The following is a 21,521-nucleotide window of genomic DNA, read 5'->3' as shown; positions in this document are numbered from 1 at the left end:
TTTCTGGGTATATACAACCCTGGAGGCACAATAAACTCAAATGAACTGGAATTTTATCTTGACCAATTACGACACCCGATCATTATTACAGGTGATCTCGGTGCTAACCACCCCACATGGAGTAGAGGTACCCAAAATACTGCAGGCACCAATTTGTACAACTACTTAGACACTACACCATATATTCTTCTTTCGCCGCCCTACCTTGCAACCTACTTTAACTACAGAACCAATTATGAAGCCTCACTTGACATCTGCTTTGGCTCGGCACACATTCAACGTGAACTACAGTTTCATACTGAACCAGATATTGGTAGTGACCACAAACCCCTCATTATAAAATTTACTAACTTTCAGCCACCAACCCACCCGCTAACGCTCCCCAAATGGAACATTAAGAACCTAGATAAGAAAAAATGGGCTGATGTTGTCCGTCTCCCAGACATAGACGAAGTAGACCCTAACAAGCGACTGTCCACAATCACCTCGGCCATAAATTCTGCAGCCACCCAAATGTTCAGGAAAACTTCAGGACATAGGTCCGACAAACCACTTCAACCGTGGTGGAACGTGGAATGTGCACGAACAGTCGCTTTGCGCTGATGAGCCATCCAAAAACAAAGACGTCAACCCTCCCTACAGAACTGGGTCAATCTCCGGCGGGCCACAGCAGCAGCCAAAAAAAACCATACTATCAGCAAAGTGAGCATCATGGGCAACATTCTGCGATAGCCTCACACCCACCACGCCACACTCAAAAGTCTGGGCTACATTTAACAGCATTAAAGGTCGCCCAACATTCCCTTCGTTCCCCCTGATGATCAACGGTTCACTCTGTCAAACGCCTCAGGAGCGTGCAAACGTTCTTGCTGAATGCCTTAAAGTTACCCTCTCAACACCATTCCTTCATGCCCAAGAACTCCCTCAGACAAGAAATTGACCGTGCCATACCGCTGCCCATGCTCGGCGTCGACAACATGTACACCTTAAGCGAGCTACGATTAGCCTTAAACCGCCTACCTATTGGCAAGGCACCTGGAGAGGATGGAATTCCATATGAACTCATCAAATATCTTCCATCGACTGCACATAGCATTCTTCTAAACTATTACAACCTATGCTGGACTCACGGAAATATTCCCTCACAATGGCAGACCAGTATTATTCCTCCTTTCCTTAAACCAGGGAAAGACCCATCCCAACCTGTGTCATACAGACCTATCTCCCTATGTCATGGAAAGGCTAGTACATACTTGCCTCCAGTGGTACCTTGAGTATAATGATATAATACCGTCACTCCAAGCTGGATTTCGACTGCAATGCTCCATGCTTGATCAAATACTCTGCCTTGAACATGAAATCTGCACCTCTCTCAGAAGCAGTAAATATTGTCTTGTTGTCTACCTAGACATCAAAGGAGCTTTTGATAGCATTCCTCATACTTGCCTCTTGGCAAAGCTTGCACGTTTAGGCGTATGGGGGAAGATTACTTCTATGGTTACAGTCCTATCTCACGAACAGGACCTCCGAAGTCTTTATACAAGGCGAGTTTTCCGATAGCATCCCAATACAAATGGGAGTCCCACAAGGCTCCATACTAAGCCCAACCCTATTCGCTGCATTCTTAGCAGATTTGCCTAACACCCATCCTGTTCACCTCTCGGCGTACGCCGACGACTTAACGTTGTATTATTCAGACACTGTCCTGCCTAATACAGTCTCAACAATGCAAACAGCACTTGACCACCTCATAGATTGGACACAACGATGGGGCCTTCAAGTTAGTACTACCAAAACCTGCTATCAGATTTTCACTAAAAAAAGACTACTTCATCTACCCACCCTCACAATACACAACACTCCCATCCAATACGTACGAGAACTTAAATACCTTGGCATGCGCTTAGACTCCCCCTTACTTACCTGGAAGGTACACATTCATCACCTTAAACAGACGACACAACCCCGACTCGCCGTACTTAAAGCCCTCACTGGCACTACCTGGGGAGCTCACCATAAAATCTTGCTCCGTTTCTATACAACCTACATTCGCAGCCAACTAGACTATTGTTGCCAAGCATGTGCGTCGGCTGAACCTACTAACCTACAGAGCCTCGAGGTCATACAAAATAATGCCATGCGACTTCTGTGTGGGGCAATGCGGTCCACACCTATCCTGGGACTTTACGGGGAAACGGGCCTCACAGGCTTAGCCACCGGACGAGACATTGTGTGCCAACTATCTGTCACTCGGTACCACTGCTCACCAGACACACCCATAGAGATAAAAAATTAACCCAACAGTCAACCCACATAACCCTCGCTCCCCAACCATTCACTCGCAACCTTTCCTCACACGGGCTACAAATAACCTCAATATAGACCTCTCCCTACTCCAAAATTGTGAAACCCAACTTCCTGTCCCCCCATTCCACCTTGGCTTTATACAACTCCTAATACAGCAATACAACTCGAAGACAACATTCCAAAATCTGCACCAAATTTAGCCATAGCCTCAGTCTTTGTCTCAACAATGAAAAATTGCTACCCAAATACCACAGAAATTTATACAGATGGGTCTCGCATGATCATGAACAATGTACCCTCGGTCACTAGCGCTGTATGGATACCGGAATACCATCTCAAGCAGGGATGGCGGTTACCAAACCAACTATCTATTTTCACAGCGGAATTATATGCCTTATATGAAGCTCTCCAAATCATCACATTACCAGTTGGGATATATACAATCTGTAGTGACTCCAAGAGCACAATTCAAGCAATTACGTACTCTTCAAAAACGTGCAAGGAAATTGTCTACCCATGCCTTCAACTTCTTCACAAACATCAATTGAACGGTTATGACACCTCTATCCAATGCGTCCCAGCACATTGTGGTATTCTCCACAATGAACTTGTAGACCAACTACCCAAAGTGATGCACAACATGCCTCACCTTACCCGTCATCCAATTCCCCATGTTGCACGTAAAGGAGCCTTCAAAGATACCATCTTCCAGGATTTTGCAACAAACTGAAAAACGTTATGCTCACCTTTGCACTATGGGTCCATTAACCCTTAAATTGCGCATCGCATCCATCATATGATGATTTGACCGACTTGCAGTAAATTGCGCATCGCATCATATGATGCTTTGGAATACTACGCAAGATTTAAATGGCCCGCGGATACATGGGGTTCACCACACCTTCATCAAGGCTCTTGTAAACAGACGCCATTTAAAAAAAAAAATCGTGGCCCAAATTCCTGGGTGTTAGGGGCCTCAGTATTGAGTGAGCTACCAAGCCTGACGCACGCAGCATGAGCTCACAGCACGGTCCGCGGTTGTTCAACATCCTCCCAGCAAGCATAAGAAATATTGCCGGAACAACCGTGGACATTTTCAAGAGGAAACTAGATTTATTCCTCCAAGGAGTGCCGGACCAACCGGGCTGTGGTGGGTATGTGGGCCTGCGGGCCGCTCCAAGCAACAGCCTGGTGGACCAAACTCTCACAAGTCGAGCCTGGCCTCGGGCCGGGCTTGGGGAGTAGAAGAACTCCCAGAACCCCATCAACCAGGTATCAACCAGGTATCTAGCACTGCTGTTCAGCTTGTGACCACAGCATCGCCTAAAAATGCCATAATATACTTGTTCATGCTATTATGTAGCGATGATATTATTACAGAAGACCCCTGACTGTGATAAAACTGACCAGGGTTCTGATAATAGCAGGATTGTGGTGATATTTAGCACTGTGCTCCATGGAGGGAGGAGTAATGCTGTGGGAGGGGAGGGTAGTGGCGTTGTCTTCTGACTGTGTGGCCACCTTTTATTGACTGCACTCACCATACCAGCTTAGTAGTTCGCTATGGTGAACACAAATGTAGATACTTACATATAACGTGTGTATAGAGGGTATAAATGGCAATAGGAGTAGGTTGGGAGCCGCCATTTTGGTGAGGGAGGTGGCGTCGTCTGCACGACTTACGTTGTTTACCAGTGACCACGATGGTCTTTGGGCACCTTACCAGTTTACTTGTACAAGTATGGTGAATAAAACGGGTAGATATATATATATAATGTGTGTATATAGCATAATAACACCACAAACAGTATTGTTGGAGGAGAAATATTAGTGCGTCTGGCCTTGAGGGCGGCAGCCATCGGCTGACTGTGGGAGTAGCTGTGTCTTTGTGCCTTTACTCACCATACAAGCTTAGATGTACAGTTATGGCGAACAAAACAAAACATCCCAAAGCCACCGCCAATTTGCCGCTGAAAATGACGCAATGCTGCGTCATTACCGGGAATGCTTCAAGTACAAAAACAACGCAATGCTGCGTCGTTACGGGGGCGAAAGTGTTAAAATGGTCTTTCCAGAACTCTTTGAGAGTGAGGTTTGTGGCTTCAGTCACTTCAAAACATTTTCGGAAAAGTGCCCTCTCATACAGTTCTTAAAATTCGCTATGATTTTCTGGTCCATAGGCTGAATTAGAGTTGTGGTGTTCGGAGGAAGGAACTTTATTGTGAGAAATTTACTGTATCTGTGCATCAATTCATCTTCCAATCCTGGAGGATGAGCAGGAGCATTGTCGAGGAGAAGCAGGGCCTTGAGTGGCAAATGTTTCTCCTGCAGATATTTTTCTATGGCAGGGCACAGCACTTCATTCACCCACTCCAAAAAAAAATCCTAGTCACCCATGCCTTTTTATTAGCCTTCCACATCACACACATTTGGGTTTTCTGCACTTTATACTGTTTGAAAACCCTTGGATTTTCAGGATGATACACTAGCAAGGGTTTAATTTTCAAATCGCCACTCGCATTTGAACACAGCACGAGCGTAAACCTATCATTCATAGGCTTGTGTCCGGGCAAGGATTTTTCCTCGTTGGTAATGTATGTCCTCTTAGGCATTCTTTTCCAAAACAGTCCTGTTTCGTCACAATTAAACACTTGTTGCAGTAGGTATCCCTCAGCCTCTGCAAACTCTTTAAATTCTTCAATAAATCGTTCAGCAGCTGGTTTGTCTGAGCTGGCTGCCTCCCCATGCCTCACAACACTATGGATACCACTTCTTTTTCAAAATTTTTCAAACCAGCCCCTGCTTGCCCTAAACTCTTTCGTGTCTGCATCACTTGTTCCAGGGGTTTTCTTTACAATGTCTTTGTGCAATACCCTGGCTTTCTCACAAATGATGGCCTCTTTACTATCACCCTTTAACTCCTTGTCGTGTATCCAAATTAATTACAACTTTTGAACTTCAAGTATTTGTGGTCTTTGTTTCGTGATTGTTCTCACGCCTTTTGCCACTTTAGCACTCATAATGTCCTTTTTCTTGCTAAGTATAGTGCATATTGTTGACGTGGCTTTGTTGTACTGCCTACAAAGTTCAATAACACGTGTACCATTTTCATGCTTCCGAATGATCTCGTTTCTCCTCTCTTGTCATCCTCACATGGGCTTTCTTGCCTTGATCCTTACCACTGGCTTTTTGGGACCCATGGTGAGATATATAATGACAACTTTTATGGTCAAATGGCCAAAAATCCAACAAAACACTGAAAATCCGGGTGAAGAATTGCCGTGGGATAGTCACTGGGAGCGAGGCACTGGTAAACTGAGGGCGGAGGGGCGACGATCGCCGTACCACCAGGCGCTAGGTTGGCCTGTACGCGAATCAACAAACTAGTGTTCCGAGGTAATCCTCGCCTTCTGAGGCATATTTTCCGAGCAAATCCTGCTCGTGTTCCGATAAACTCGTATTCAGGGGCATTCAGGTGAGTGTATGAGCTGGAGGAGGCAGAAGTCACACTGCAGCAAGCTCCTGGGAATATCGAATTACCTAAGTATTGGGCACAGGTTGAGGGCTACAGTGGTGTCCCAGGTTACATAAAGGTTCAGGGAAGAGTAAAAGCAAATAAAATACAATAAACAAGTAAAAGTGAGTGAAAATAGCCGAGTGGAAAAGTTTGTTTTGGTCTAGAACAAAAACAAAGATGGCCGCCGCCACCACCCCCACCCCCACTGAGAATGTAGACACACCAACAGATGATGGTTTCAAAGGATTCTCACCACAAGATATAAGGAAAGGAGGTGTTCTTGGCAGGTTAGAGATAATTGAGGATATGCAAAAGAAGTATGAAGAAAAAGTGCTTAAATTGGAAGAGGGCAATGGAGCTCTTTGTAATGAGCTTTGCACTCTAAAAGGGAGTATGCTTCAACAAGGTAAGATTATTACTGCATTAACAGACAAGGTAACAAATCAGGAGGAGCAAATCAAGGAACTAGTGAAAGAAAATGAGGCATGGAAAGTGAAGTGTGGTGACTTTGAAGAAATAAACAAGAAGATAGACTCATATGGTGAACAACTCCAAGCAAGCCTAAGGGCTAACATAGAGTTAGGTAAGGATCTCCAACTGGAAACTTCACTGACAACTCACATAGAGGTGAATAAAGAACTAGAAAAGTATAAAGAAGAAATAAAAGCGACATATGCTGAAGTTGTAAAAGAGAAAGAGACTATCAAAGAAGTGTGTTCGGAAGTCAAAACCAGAAATGACCAACAAGAAGCAGAAATTAGGCAAGCAATTAGGAAAGAACTGGTTACCAACAGTAAACTGGTACAAAACACTGCAGATAGAACTAAGTCCATAATCATTTTTGGATGTTTAGAGAAGGAAATTTCATCTAGGGTGGACCGAGCGGCAGAAGAGATGAAAATCATAGAGAAAATAGTAGGTTTAGGAGAAGGCTCAAAGGAAAATGTCAGTGATTTTAGAAGAATAGGAAAATATGAGAAAGAAAAGAACCGCCCCTTAAGGGTGACGTTTAATGGAGTGAAAAACATGATGGAAGTGCTAAGAAATGCCAGGAAACTGCAGAGTGATGAGGTTGGCAAATTTTGCTCAATAAGACAAGACCTCTCCAAGGAAGACAGAGAAAAGCTGAAAATGAACCTAATTGAGGCAAAACGTCTAAATGGGGATAGAAATGAAGACAGACAGAAATTCTTTTTTTTACAAAGTGACAGGGACTGGAAAGCTTGTGAAATGGTACATAAAAACAAAGCAACAAGATCAGTAGTGGAAGGGGGAGTAAAGAGCAAAGGAAAAGGGAACATGTTCCTGAAAATTGTATATACCAACATAGATGGAGTGAGGTCAAAAACTTTGGAGTTGCAAGATATAATCCAGCTTAGGGTCCCAGATATTGTTGCATTATCAGAGACGAAACTTGAAGGAAATATAATAAATGAAGTCATATTCCCAAGAGGCTACTCAGTTTGGAAACGTGACAGGAAAACTAGGAAGGGAGGAGGAGTGGCTGTACTGGTGAAAAAACACCTGAAGGTAAAAAGAGTTAATATTTGAAAACCCTCGAGATATTGACATAATGGCATTGCAGGTCTGGAATCAGGATGATAAGCTGATACTTGTAAATACCTACAGCCCACCAGCAAGCAACACGTGGACAAAGGAAGAACTGGATGACAAACGAGAGGGCCTCATAATGGTCATGAGAGATATTATTGTACAAGCAGATAAAGATAAATCACGACTGTTGATATTGGGGGACTTCAACTTTAGAGCAATAGACTGGGAGGCCTATGAAGCAAGAACGGACGACTTTTGGACATGCAGATTTGTGAACCTCATTCTGGAGACATTCTTGTATCAACACATAAAGCAAGCCACAAGAATGAGGGAAGGAGATGTACCATCAGTACTGGATCTAGTATTCACCAGGAAAGAAGAAGAGATTTTTGACATCCAGTACCTTCCTCCCTTGGGAAAGAGTGATCACGTCCTGTTAGACATTAAATATGCTTTAAGATATCATCTAGAAGAAAATGGGGACATTGAAACAGTTGATAAACTCGATTTAAAGAGAGGCAACTATGGGGAACTTCGAAATTTTTTTAATGAGTGTAATTGGACAGAATTGTTGCTAGGCAGGGAAGTAAATGAAATGTATGCCAAATTTTTAAAACTATACGAGGAAGGCACACAAACATTCATACCAAAACAGAGATGCAGGGCCAGAAAACAGGATTGGTTCGACAGAAATTGTGAGAGGGCAAGAGACCAAAAGACACAAAAATGGAATCAGTATAGGAAGAGGCCAAACCCCCAAACATACCAGCGATACAAAGATGCGAGAAACAACTATACAGCAGTAAGGAGAGAGGCAGAAAGAAATTTTGAAAAAGGGATAGCAGATAAATGTAAAACAGAACCGGGCCTATTCTACAAATTCATAAACAACAAATTGCAGGTAAAGGGTAATATCCAGAGGTTGAAAATGGGAAACAGATTCATGGAAAATGAAAAGGAAATGTGTGAAACATTAAATGAAAAGTTCCAAAGTGTGTTTGTACAAAATGAAATCTTCAGAGAACCAGACACAATAAGAATTCCAGAGAACAACATAGAGCGGATAGAGGTGTATAGAGACGAAGTGGAAAATATGCTAAAGGAGCTCGGGAAGAACAAAGCAGCTGGCCCAGATGGCGTTTCACCATGGGTTCTGAGAGAATGTGCATCTGAGCTCAGCATTCCACTTCACCTGATCTTTCAGGCATCCCTGTGTACAGGAATCGTAGCAGACGTGTGGAAACAGGCTAACATAGTTCCAATCTACAAAAGTGGCAGCAGGGAAGACCCCCTCAATTATAGACCTGTATCATTGACAAGTGTAATAGTGAAAGTATTGGAAAAGCTAATCAAAACTAAATGGGTAGAACACCTGGAGAGAAATGATATAATATCAGACAGACAGTATGGTTTTCAATCTGGAAGATCCTGTGTATCGAATTTACTCAGTTTCTATGATCGAGCCACAGAGATATTACAGGAAAGAGATGGTTGGGTTGACTGCATCTATCTGGACCTAAAAAAGGCTTTCGACAGAGTTCCACATAAGAGGTTGTTCTGGAAACTGGAAAATATTGGAGGGGTGACAGGTAAGCTTCTATCATGGATGAAAAATTTTCTGACTGATAGAAAAATGAGGGCAGTAATCAGAGGCAATGTATCAGAATGGAGAAATGTCACAAGTGGAGTACCACAGGGTTCAGTTCTTGCACCAGTGATGTTTATTGTGTACATAAATGATCTACCAGTTGGTATACAGAATTATATGAACATGTTTGCTGATGATGCTAAGATAATAGGAAGGATAAGAAATTTAGATGATTGTCATGCCCTTCAAGAAGACCTGGACAAAATAAGTATATGGGGCACCACCTGGCAAATGGAATTTAATGTTAATAAATGTCATGTTATGGAATGTGGAATAGGAGAACATAGACCCCATACAACCTATATATTATGTGAGAAATCTTTAAAGAATTCTGATAAAGAAAGAGATCTAGGGGTGGTTCTAGATAGAAAACTATTACCTGAGGACCACATAAAGAATATTGTGCAAGGAGCCTATGCGATGCTTTCTAACTTCAGAATTGCATTTAAATACATGGATGGCGATATACTAAAGAAATTGTTCATGACTTTTGTTAGGCCAAAGCTAGAATATGCAGTTGTTGTGTGGTGCCCATATCTTAAGAAGCACATCAACAAACTGGAAAAGGTGCAAAGACATGCTACGAAGTGGCTCCCAAAGAAACAAGAACAGCCGACGAAGCCACATCCGACCCGGCAGGTAGACCATGGCGATGTTCAGGCTCCTGTACAAATCCTTGAGCAACCGCCTCGTGACCCGGGAGCTCCTCGGGAACAGACGAAGGCGGAAATGCAGGAGAAGCAGAGCTGCCAGAGGAGGAGACAAGGAAGCGGTACGAGCGTCCCACACTAGATCCAGCTAAGACCGAGCCTGAGAGGGAACCAGATGGGACTTCCGCCAGTTCACCAAGAACCCGAACCTGGCGAGCTGGGAAAGAACCAAATCCCTGGCGAGCAGACAACCAAACTGGCTGGGAGCCGAAACCAACCAATAATCGCGTTAGGCCAGAACCCGAACACCTAAATTACGCAGGTGTGCCACCATGACTCGAGTAAGGGGTGTGGAAACGTGAGGCGCCAGATGCAAACCAAAAAGAAGGCAAACGCCATTTTTCTGGGCGAGTCCTGGAGGCTCCCCGGCATCCCTCCCTCCCTCCCTCTGGTCGGCGGTGTTATTCGCATGTTTTTTAAATCTAGCCTAAGAACTGACGGTTGGATCGCCAGCATGAGGGTCTGGGGCTCCCCCTTCCCCCTTCTGGTGAGGTGGGGGGGGGGGGGTTGCGCAGACAGCGGCACGGCAACGAGAGGACGTCATATTTGTTTGTTAATTTTTGTTTGAGGAGTTCTGTCTACTCGTTCGACTTTCAGTAGCAATATTTTCACCAGAATAGGGGTATATTTTGGGGGCGCCTACCTTTCTGGGTGCCAGATCCAATCGATGGCAGACATAGAATGCTTCCAACCACACGGGGATTGCAACGATTGATTGCTATAGGCCATTGCTTCCTATGCCTCTCTGAGGTGGGCCAGGTTCTGGTTCGTGGTCCCCGGTAGGCAAGAACTCCATGTACTTGGACTGGCTAGTAATTCTGTATCGGCCTGGATAGCTCCGGGGAGCCTCTGGGACTCGCCCAGAAAATGGTGTTTCATTATATTCATCACTGTTTTTTTCTTTTTCAGGAATTTTTGCAAAGTAAAGTTGGCTTTGCCACCTCGTCCTAACCAGAAACCCAAGAATCTGAAGGAAGAAGATTCACCAGAGCACAGTGTACCACAGGTACTTATTCTTCCCACTGTAGCCATAGGATCACTTGGTCACATACCATTGCTATTTGTAGTAGAATAATTTTACATTGATTTTTGTTCTGCAGTGGTAATGATTTAATGAACTCCAGCAGAATGAAATAAATGGATACTGAAATAATCCAAATTTGATATGACACCCTTCACATAAGAACTCTCGCCAATCACTGACAAATATACAATATACAGTACATTTTCCTTATCAATTCCTGAATCAATGTTTTCACACTTGAGTGTATCAACACCTGTGCACCTTGGATTTGCAATACATTTCTCTCTCAAGGGCCTTACTCTCTCCACCTACATGAATGAGGTATTTACTCAATCTGTGATCAACACATTTGCTCATATTATAATTACCACACTTATCAAGGTTCACTTGGGAAAAAGGTACAACAAATATTGTACTCCAAAATACAGTACAACCTCGATTCAACGTACTATATGGGCCCAACCCCAGTTCGTTGGAGCGTTGGATTCGTTGCAAGAGGTGACCTTCAGGAGGCGTTTGCGTCAGTGTCTTTTTTTTTCTTGTACACAATAAAAATGCATTATCATATTACATACTGTACCTATATTTTACTACTCTACTAAAAAATACTTTAATTCATGTATTTACCTTATTGTTGGAGTTATGTCCATCTTGAAGTTTTGTGAAGTTGTGAATGCTCTACAGTAAATACGTACTGCAGTGCATTAAGCCGTTAGCACTGTATTATTAAAAGTAGTTTTGCTGTATGTTGAGTACTACAATACAGTTCATGAAAACTATTGTACACTAGAATTACTGCAACTTTAATTTTAACACTATGTACACACTTAAATTTCAACCCGTCCTCTTAAAAATAACATCACTTTTCGCTCGTATGCACAATATGGCTAAATTTGGACGTAATTTGAAATGAAATCGACTCACAAGTGACGTTCTGTTCCGTTTTCTATTTGAGTCGTCCGGCCTACGCGCAGAGGTTATAAGAGGACACTTTAAATTAATGTTTTTCATAACGTTTTGAAACTTTGAGAATTTCCTGCCCATCTAACCTATCAGAGGACCCTTAACTTACTGTTGTTGAAAAAAAAATCCCAAATTTATTTTAAATTTTTTTCATTTTCAAATTATTCAGTATCCGCTCAATTTAACAGCCTATATGGGGCTGAGCCCTAGTCGTTATTTACGGAGCTCCGTTATTTCCGAAGTTAAGTCGGGTCGGGTAATTTTTCAAGTAACATTCAGGTAGGATATATTTTATACTGTATAACTAAAATTAAATAAAGTTCATTGTGTAATTGCATTCCAATTTAGTGCACGGCCGACGATTAAGCCAGTTGCTGGCTGCTGCATGGATGATGTGTGAACACGCTCTGATCAAGTCCAGATGGGTGGGAAAAAATGTTTCATTCCTTTGTATTGAAAAATATTTCATGTATCAATCAGTGAGTTAATATTGTCTTAATAAAATTTTAGAGATGTGTTTTGATTTACCCTGAACAGTGCAGGTAATGTATTTTTAATGTTACGACACAGGCTGTGGCGGCCATGCCATAACAATGGCGATCGAGCCTTGTCACTGAGAGCTAGCCAAGACGAAATATTTTGAGCTCGCCTTTTCTCTGCTGACGATAGAATATACATTTGCAGAGACTAATATGTAGCTTTTGTTGAAAAAAAACAATTAATATCTTGTAATACTATAATAAAATTGGTAAATTGACTTACTTTTAATGAAGCTGAAGATTACGAAGCTGTGATGATTACGTCATCCTCTGCAGCGCTTGTTTTATATGTACAGTGGTACCTCGGAATGCGATTGTCCCTGTATGCGAGGTTTTCGGAAGGCGAGGTGTATTTACTCCAAAAATTTGTCTCAGAAGGCGAGGGTTACTTCGGGAGGCGAGTTTGGACGCGAGTTTGTTGATACGCGTACAGCCGACCTAGCGCGTTCGTCGCCCCTCCGCCCCTCAGTTTATTATTGTCTCGCGCTCAGTGACTACCCCCACATCAATTCTTCTCGCGGATTTTCAGTGTTTTGTTGGATTTTTGGTGATTTGTCTATACAATTTGTTATTATATATCTCACCATGGGTCCCAAGAAAGCCAGTGGTAAGGATAAAGGCCAGAAAGCTCATGTGAGGATGACAATAGAGGAGAAACAAGAGATCATTCGGAAGCATGAGAACGGTACACGTGTTGTTGAACTTTGTAGGCAGTACAACAAAGCCACATCAACAATATGCACTATACTTAAGAAGAAAAATAAGATTATGGGTGCTAAAGTGGCAAAAGGAGTAAGAACATTAACGGCACAAAGACCACAAATACTTGAAGAAGTGGAAAAGTTGTTATTAATTTGGATACACGACAAGGAGTTGAGGGGTGATAGTGTTTCGGAGGCCATTATTTGTGAGAAAGCCAGGGTGTTGCACGAAGACCTTCTAAAGAATACCCCTGCAACGAGTGATGCAGATAAGAAAGAGTTTAAGGCAAGCAGGGGCTGGTTTGAAAAATTTAGAAAGAGAAGTGGTATCCATAGTGTTACAAGGCATGGGGTTATGTGATGTGATTATGGAAGGGGACTCCCCTTCCAAACAGTAACTCCTCTCCTCCTCCCCCCTCCTCACCATCTTCCATACGCCTACAGCACTCGACAGCAAGGTAAGTAATAACTGGAACACAGTTTTGTAGGTTTATTTAGATGAATTAGGTAAATTAGGTATAAAAATTTAGTTTGATGTGGGGTTTTTGGGGTAGTCAGGAACGGATTAATTCATTTCCCTTTATTTCTTATGAGGAAATTAACTTCGGAATGCGAGTTTTCGGAAGGCGAGGCGTCTCCAGGAACGGATTAAACTCTTATTCTGAGGTATGCCTGTACACTTATTTTCAGGCACTCACTTCACACAACAGCTAGCCTTACTACTAATTCACATGAGTTCTAATTCTACTTCACTATTGACAATTATTTCTACTGTATATTTACACTGTACAGTATCTTTTTGTCTAGGCTTAATTAATCATTAACACTTACAATACTGTACTCTATCAACACTTTTTACACTAATTTATATGCCTTTCAATCATATTTTATATCGTTAGTGGATGACTTGTCACGACTTGGTGGGAATTCAGCATCGGCGGGTGCAACATGGCTTGTAGAGCATTCGTTGCTGGCGGATGTTCCACGACTTGTCGATGGGAATTCAGCATCGGCGGGTGCAGCAAGGCTTGTAGAGTATTCATTGCTGGCGGATGCTCCACGACTTGTCGATGGGAATTCAGCATCGGCGGGTGCAGCATGGCTTGTAGAGCATTCATTGCTGGCGGATGTTCCACGACTTGTCGATGGTAATTCAGCATCGACGGGTGCAGCATCGCTTGTCGACGAAGATTTTTCACGAACCGTTGAAATCATGAATTTATCTATTTTTGTCTGAATCTGATTTTCTCTGGCTAACGTTTTGAGACATTGCTTTAAGGCTGTAAGGTGTACATAAAAATTTCCAATAACCTCATGTTTACTTTTTATTGAATATTCAATGAGTTCCTCAACTTGTTCCAATCTTTTCTGATATCCGACACCTCTAGGCAGAGCCTCACCAACATCGTCCGAGTCATCATCAGAGTCATTTCCGAGAACACTTTGCGCAATCTGTTCTTCAGTTAACAATTCATAACCAGGATCGTAATCATTTTCTAACCATTCATTGATATCATTCACTTGTACACCCTGACCAGCTTGGAGCAACATTGTTCGGATCGTTTCTTCAAACCCTTCAAAATCATTGGCTTCATTTTCAAAACCTTCGAATTCACTATCAGATACTGCTGCTTCACATCTAGGCCTCTCTGTTAACAGTTTCTTCCATGAATTTGTTAGTGTGGTTTCTTTCACTTTATTCCAAAGCCTAGCCCAGTGGAATATTGCTTCCCTGATTGTGTACTTTTTTAGATTTTCTAGTGTTCTTTGAGCCCTTGTATCCTTTCCTGTCAATTCATCTTCCTCGCTAGGTAAAACAACTAAAACATCTTCAAGCATTGCTGTTTGGTACATAGGTTTAGCAGCAAGGATAACACCTTGGTCCATGGGCTGGATCAAGGATGTTGCGTTTGGTGGAAGTGCCATGCATTTTATTCTGCCATCCCTTGAAATTAACTTGCTAATGGGATGAGCAGGGACATTATCTAGCAGGAACAATGCCTTAACCTCACTGGCCTTTATTCCACATTTGTTGATCTGGAATTCTCTGACTTCTTTGCAAAAGTGGTTTTCAAACCAGTCCGTAAATATTGTTTGATTAAACCATGATTTCTTAGAATTGTAATATATTACAGGTAATGCCTGCATTATATTTTTTAAGGCTCGAGGATTTTTAGACTTGCCTACCACGGCACATTTTGTCCTGTGAGAGGCATCAGCATTAGCACAGAGCAAGACTGAGAGCCGTTCCTTGCTTATCTTTCGTCCAGGAATATTTTCCTGCATCCTACTGGTTAAGGATGTACTTGGTACAGCTCGCCACATAAACCCAGTCTCGTCAGCATTATATACTTGATATTTGCTTAAATTATTACTGACAATGTACTCGTTTAATTTAGCCTTGAATGAATCAACATTAGTGGGATCAGCACTTGACGCCTCACCAGAAATTTTTTTGGTGTTTGAAATGTTATGCCGAGCCTTAAATCTTCCAACCCACCCATCACTTGCATTGAAATCTTTTATACCTAATTGAATGGCAAGTTTACTTGCTGCAACTTTAAGCTCTTCTAATCTTATTGCCATGCCAATTGTGCGGTGCTGAATAAACCACTTATACACTGCAGCATCCAATTGTGGAGACTGACCAGACTTTACTGTTTTTCTCGAACATGCAGCACCAGAAGTAGCACACTGTTGTGCTCACATATTTTAATAGAGTATCCTTCTGTTTCTTGATGTCACTTACTGTACTTTTCCCGATGTTAAACTCTGCTGCTGCTCGTGCATGAGAATATCCTTTATCAAGTTTCTTAATTAACTCCAGCTTCTGTGCAACCGTCAGGCGCTTCCTTTGGGTAACTTTTGGCATTTTGTAAATTAAAAAGATCATCACAATTACAGTACAGTAATATCCTTCACAATTGAAGCTAGCCGCGCGAGTTCACGGTAAACAATGGGAACACATGGCCCGGCGGAGTACATTCTAGGTCCGTGGGAAAAAAAATACCTAGTGCCTATACATACTATAAAAGGTATTTAATAAGAAAACAAAGACTTTTGCTTAATAAAAACCGTTTCAAAATATTTTATTAATAATAATTTACAATTTTCTTCATTAAAGTGAATCATTTTAAAAGAAAATTAAGATGTAATATATGACTCTGGACGATCCAGGTCGGTGGCGGCCTGGTCGCCATGTGAGGGGTCGCTGATGCCACAACAAACCCAATACCGACCGTCGGTAATATCGACCGCAGATCGGTATAGCAGGCTCCAGATACTGGGCTCCCAAACCGGTCGTTAATACCGGCAGATCGGTATAAAAGAGGCCGTTAAATTGAGTGGAAACTGTACGTCCAAATTCGGCCATACGGGTAAACGGCCAAAAGCGGCGTTCTTTTTAAGAGGACAGGTTGTAAATTTAACTTATTCTAATTGTTCACTTCACACACGATGTTTTTAGATGTTTGCATCAGCTTTGCTGGTGCTCGCTGCTGCTGTGTTGGCTTCAGCTGCTTTTGTGCTGATGCTGGGTACGGCTGTGCTGGTGCTGGGTACGGCTGTGCTGGTGCTGGGTACGGCTGTGCTGGTGCTGGGTACGGCTGTGCTGGTGCTGGGTACGGCTGTGCTGGTGCTGGGTACGGCTGTGCTGGTGCTGGGTACGGCTGTGCTGGTGCTGGGTACGGCTGTGCTGGTGCTGGGTACGGCTGTGCTGGTGCTGGGTACGGCTGTGCTGGTGCTGGGTACGGCTGTGCTGGTTGATTTTCTGCTAGTTCGTAAAAAATATTGACTCATTTTCGTTTGTTTCCTTCTTTTTGTCATGTCCTTGAGACAAATATCTTTCATCATCCTTAGGTGTTGATAAAAGCCTGGTAGCTCTGGATTGTCAGTTTGTGAAACAATATCAAGATTTTTTCAACATAGAACAATGCGTCAGCACACGAAGCAGATTGTAAACTGTTATCATTCTCATCCTCATCTTCCTCTCCGTCGTCGTCAACAGTGCCAGTAACATTTTGTATAATCTCATCATCTGTTAAATGACCAATGGGTGGATCGACTGCATCAATATCTAACCACTCCTCCACATCGTTCAGCGTCAACTCCACCTCACCAGCGGCACGCAGTTCTTGATAAATATCATTTGAAAATTCTTCAAAATCCATTTCTTCCTCAGTCACTTCATCAGCATGATCAAGCAACAGGAGTTTTTTCCAACAATATCTTAATGTTGACTCTTTAACTTCATCCCAAACTTTAGCCCAGTTGTAAATGGCTTCCTTAATCGAGTATTTTTTGTAACGTTCCAGTGTTGCTTGACCTCGCGAATCGGTTCCTTGTCTTTTGTCTTCATCTGACTCAAACACCACCATGATTTCTTTATTCATTGCTCGTTTGTAGAGCCTTTTCATCGCATATATAACACCCATATCCATTGGCTGGATCAGAGAGGTGGTATTGGGAGGCAAAGCCATACATTTGATGCGTCCATCATGTGACGTTAATTTGTCGAGCCCTACATGAGGTGGGGCATTGTCAACCAAGAGTAATGCCTTGACATCATTCCGTCTCACTCCACACTTCATTATCTGAAAATCTATCTTACTTTGCAAAAATGACTTTTGAACCAGTCTACAAAAATATCTCCAGTAAACCAAGCTGTTTTAGAGCTGTAGTAGACCACAGGTAGCTTGTTCATTAAATTTTTCAAAGCACGTGGGTTTTTTGACTTCCCCATAATGGCGGACTTTGTTCTGTGACTTCCGTCTGCATTTGCACACAGCATGGCAGAAACTTTTTCTTTGTTTACCTTACGGCCAGGAACACTCTCATCTAGCCTAGATGCCAAAGTGTTGTTCTGCAAGCATTTCCAATTAAAGCCTGTGTTATCGGCATTGTATACCTGAAAACGCCTTAGATCATTTGTTATTATGTAATCATTTAATTTACGTTTAAATGGCTAGACTGAATCCGTATCTGCATTTAATGATTCTCCACAAACTTTCCTGTTCTTAATATTATGTCTATTCTTAAATCTTTGCAACCATCCTTCACTTGCTCGAAAATCTGGAATGTTCATCTTTTGTGCTAATTTATCGGCTGCTGTCTTAATGGGGTCGCCACCAAGTGGCATCCCCACAGAACGCTCGTGGTTAAACCATTTATACACAGCTTCGTCCAAATTCGTATTTGCAGAACCTTTTATTGTTTTCCTTTTATTTAATGCACCACTATCACTCGAAGCAAGAAACTTCCTAATATCATCTTGCTGTCTCTTGATATCACACACCGTACTTTTCCCGACATTAAATTCTGCTGCCAGCCTAGTAACAGAGTAGCCACATTCATGTTTCTCTATCATGTCTAATTTCTGCTCAATGGATAGAAAACTTCTCTTCCTCTTTGCAGATACAGCACGATTAGCAAGCCCTTGAGACATCTTGTTGTATATTAATAAAGCTGTAGTAAAAAAAATGGTAAATTCCACGATTATTCTTTCACCGGCGGACAAACACGTCACTCGCACGCAGACAAAGCTAACGGCACTGGGTGCCTACTGTATGAATGCAGACTAGGTCTATACACCCTCCAGTAGGCTGGTGTTTAAGCCAGATCCAGTAACATAAATTTATCTCAAATAATTGATTTACATCATATTATATATTTTTAGGTTATATATTTAAATTAGTAACATTATTAGGATAATAAGAGATATAAAAAACTTATTTTAGAATTGATTTATTAATTTTATTATTTTGAAGCCGTAGTCACTGAACTGTGGCGACGAATTGAAACAAGAAACGCATGGTGCTGTATGTGCAGGGATTAGACCCGTCCACTCGCTCACGCTGGAGTTGTTCCAATAACAAATAATTTCTCAAATAGCAGATGTCTATCATATTACAGTATATTTTTGGTTTTATTTAGTTTAGTTTAATTAGGATAATAAAAAGCTATTAAAGCATTGGTTTTAGAAATGATTTATTAGTCTGAAATTTTCAAAGTCATGGGTCACTGAACTATAACGACACAGACGAAGGAAAACCAAGTGAGGTTTACAGAACAGTATTCCCTTATCTGTCCACCCTCACTCACCTTGTTTTATCACAGAAAATGTCTATAAGGAGATTTTACGACATATAGCTAGCTAATCACGCTTCAGCCTTTAAATTAATTTACAAAGATACGTCTGCCACAAATCAGTGAACGAAAATTATGGAAACTCGATCGTTCATTTGTGTGGACCACTCTGGCTGGTATCTGGTTCATGTGGTTGACTTGTTGTGTGGACCATTCTGGCTGGTGTTTGGTTCATGTGGTTCACTTGTTGTGTGGTCCACTTAATTGTGTAATGCAACTTGTCTTATGAAGAAATTATTAATTGTAAACTGTGATAGAATGAGACAGTTTTCCACCACTCTGTGAACTCTGTCCCAACATTATAAGCTTGTGGACCACTTGTGCAGTCCACTTGTGTGATCAAACCTGTCATATGAGGGAATTATTAATTGTAATCTGTGATAGAATGGGAAAGTTTTCCACAAGTCTGTGAATTCTGTCTGGACATCGTAAGCAAATCCAAACATCCCCCGCTTCGGCGAACCATTGTTCGTCGAACCGGGTGAGTAAATCCGGCCTGAAAAGTGTGCGAACTAGCCGGAGATTCGTTGAATCGGGGTACGTTGAATCGAGGTTGTGCTGTAATTGAAAGAATGGAAAACAGTAACATAAATGTTTTCCACCTAGCTGGTTTCACTCTTAACCTTGTGTTTATCAACAGTAGACATAATACAATACACCAACCCAACAAGGTAAAGAACTTAGTCCCATCATAACATACATGATATACACAGATAGTACAGATCCAACAAATGCTTTCATCCTTGAGCACTTCATCAGGTAGACTCGGTTCACCTGGACTGGGGTGCAGTGAACTCTAACACTCAGAGCTAGGTTTAGGTACCATAAATGCTTCCAGAGCTGGAACATCCTATGCTGCATGAAGATGTACACTTTCCACTGGTTATTACTTCTTTTTTTTCTAGAGTTAACCCACAGAGATAAAGTTGAATAGATAAGTGGTGGACGAGGGGAAAGGTCATCCTGGTTAATGAGGGTGATCTGGGCAGACACTTTCCAGATCTGGAACAACTCTTTCAGGAATGGTTGGTCCCCATCACTCTGGATCTTCTGTGAACAAAACAGCCTGGGCCAATTTGAACTAAAAGTAGAAATAACATGGTTAAACCACTCCGACACATCTTAAACTTCTTCACTCTTGGGAATTGCCAACAACACGACACAACCTAGAAATAGACCTCTTATGTTTGTTGAAACAGACAAGAACAAGAAGAACTGCAAGGCCCACCTGTCTTAACTGACTCGGGTGACAACCAGTGTAGGACAAAATGGCCTCTTCACAACTCTGCAAGAACCATCAGAGTGATAAGACGTGAAAATTCTAAACAAGCTATCAAAGTCACAACCACAAGAACAAGCTCACATCTCCTGACCTTGAACTGTATGACAGAGAGTCCATCGTCATCTTTGCCTCGCATGAAAGTTGCAGAACCACTTTGGAACTTGGATAGAACTTACTATGAATCACACTCGGTAAGTTACTTCCTCCTGGTGACATCAAATCCTTCAACAACAGCTGTAGGGGTCCACTCATCTGGTATAACAAAACCAGATTACATGAGAAAAATCAAAGGGAAATCTGTAACCCTTCACAATCAACAAACTGAAAAGGGTGATAGTCATGTCCCACTCCATGAATCTCTTCCCTGTAACTTAGAACAGCTGCTTCAAAAGTTCAACTACACTTTGGCCCCGGGAATATGAACTAAACGTGAACTTAACACAAGTTCTGGAAACTACATTTGCAGAAAAGAAATTTACCAGATGTAAAACAAGAGAGACTGCTCTAGAATTCCATACAGCATTGGCTTCAGGAAATCTGGTTGTTGTTGTTGATTTAGAGGCGATGACGATCGAGGGATCGGATGCGCCCCGGCGTACCTGTGATGGGTTAATCGCGAAGCCTGGAAAGGTGGGACGCCAAGCCAAATCGCGAAACGAGTGACGCCAAACACTATAAACTAATATGCCATATGGCAAATAAACGCACAGACGGGCAGATGATTGGGGAGCCCCAGGAGTCCCTCAGGGTGACAAGCACCAGCCCTGCCCCACACAGAGAACACTAGGTAGCAAAACCAAAACTCGGCCCCAACTAAAAAGCAAAAAGTCATCCAGTGTCCCCTGGCAGAGCAAAAGCCGGCAGCCCACCATGGCTGAGGGCACACCAGGAGCGCACCAAGACCCGGCAACCCCCGGCACCTCTCGGCGAAACCGGCCCCCAAACACCGTCACCCCGCCGAGAACCAGCCAGAATACGCCCCCAAAAAAATCTACATCTACAACAAAAGATTGTTGTAAATGTTGTTCATCTACAACAATCCCGTGACCCAAGGCGATATGTGCGCCAGGCGTTGTACAACTGGACCATTGAATAGGGATGCCAAACGGAAGTAGCAAAGCCAAAACGCGAA

At 42.4% G+C, this 21,521-nt stretch overlaps 1 protein-coding gene across 2 annotated transcripts in view; it reads left to right on the top strand.

Annotated features, from left to right (window-relative positions):
• Positions 1-21,521, top strand: part of Mps1 (Monopolar spindle 1) — a 143,880-nt gene that overhangs the window by 19,250 nt on the left and 103,109 nt on the right. For both annotated transcript variants that reach the window (XM_069326255.1, XM_045733494.2), the window contains exon 3: positions 10,646-10,742. In XM_069326255.1, the coding sequence (XP_069182356.1) occupies positions 10,646-10,742 (97 nt within the window). The remainder of the gene's footprint in view (positions 1-10,645; positions 10,743-21,521) is intronic.

The sequence above is a fragment of the Procambarus clarkii genome, chromosome 18 (genome assembly GCF_040958095.1).
Source record: "Procambarus clarkii isolate CNS0578487 chromosome 18, FALCON_Pclarkii_2.0, whole genome shotgun sequence".
Classification (NCBI taxonomy): domain Eukaryota; kingdom Metazoa; phylum Arthropoda; class Malacostraca; order Decapoda; family Cambaridae; genus Procambarus; species Procambarus clarkii.
Note: the sequence above shows the minus strand (reverse complement) of the source record. Positions and strands in the feature narration are given on the sequence as shown.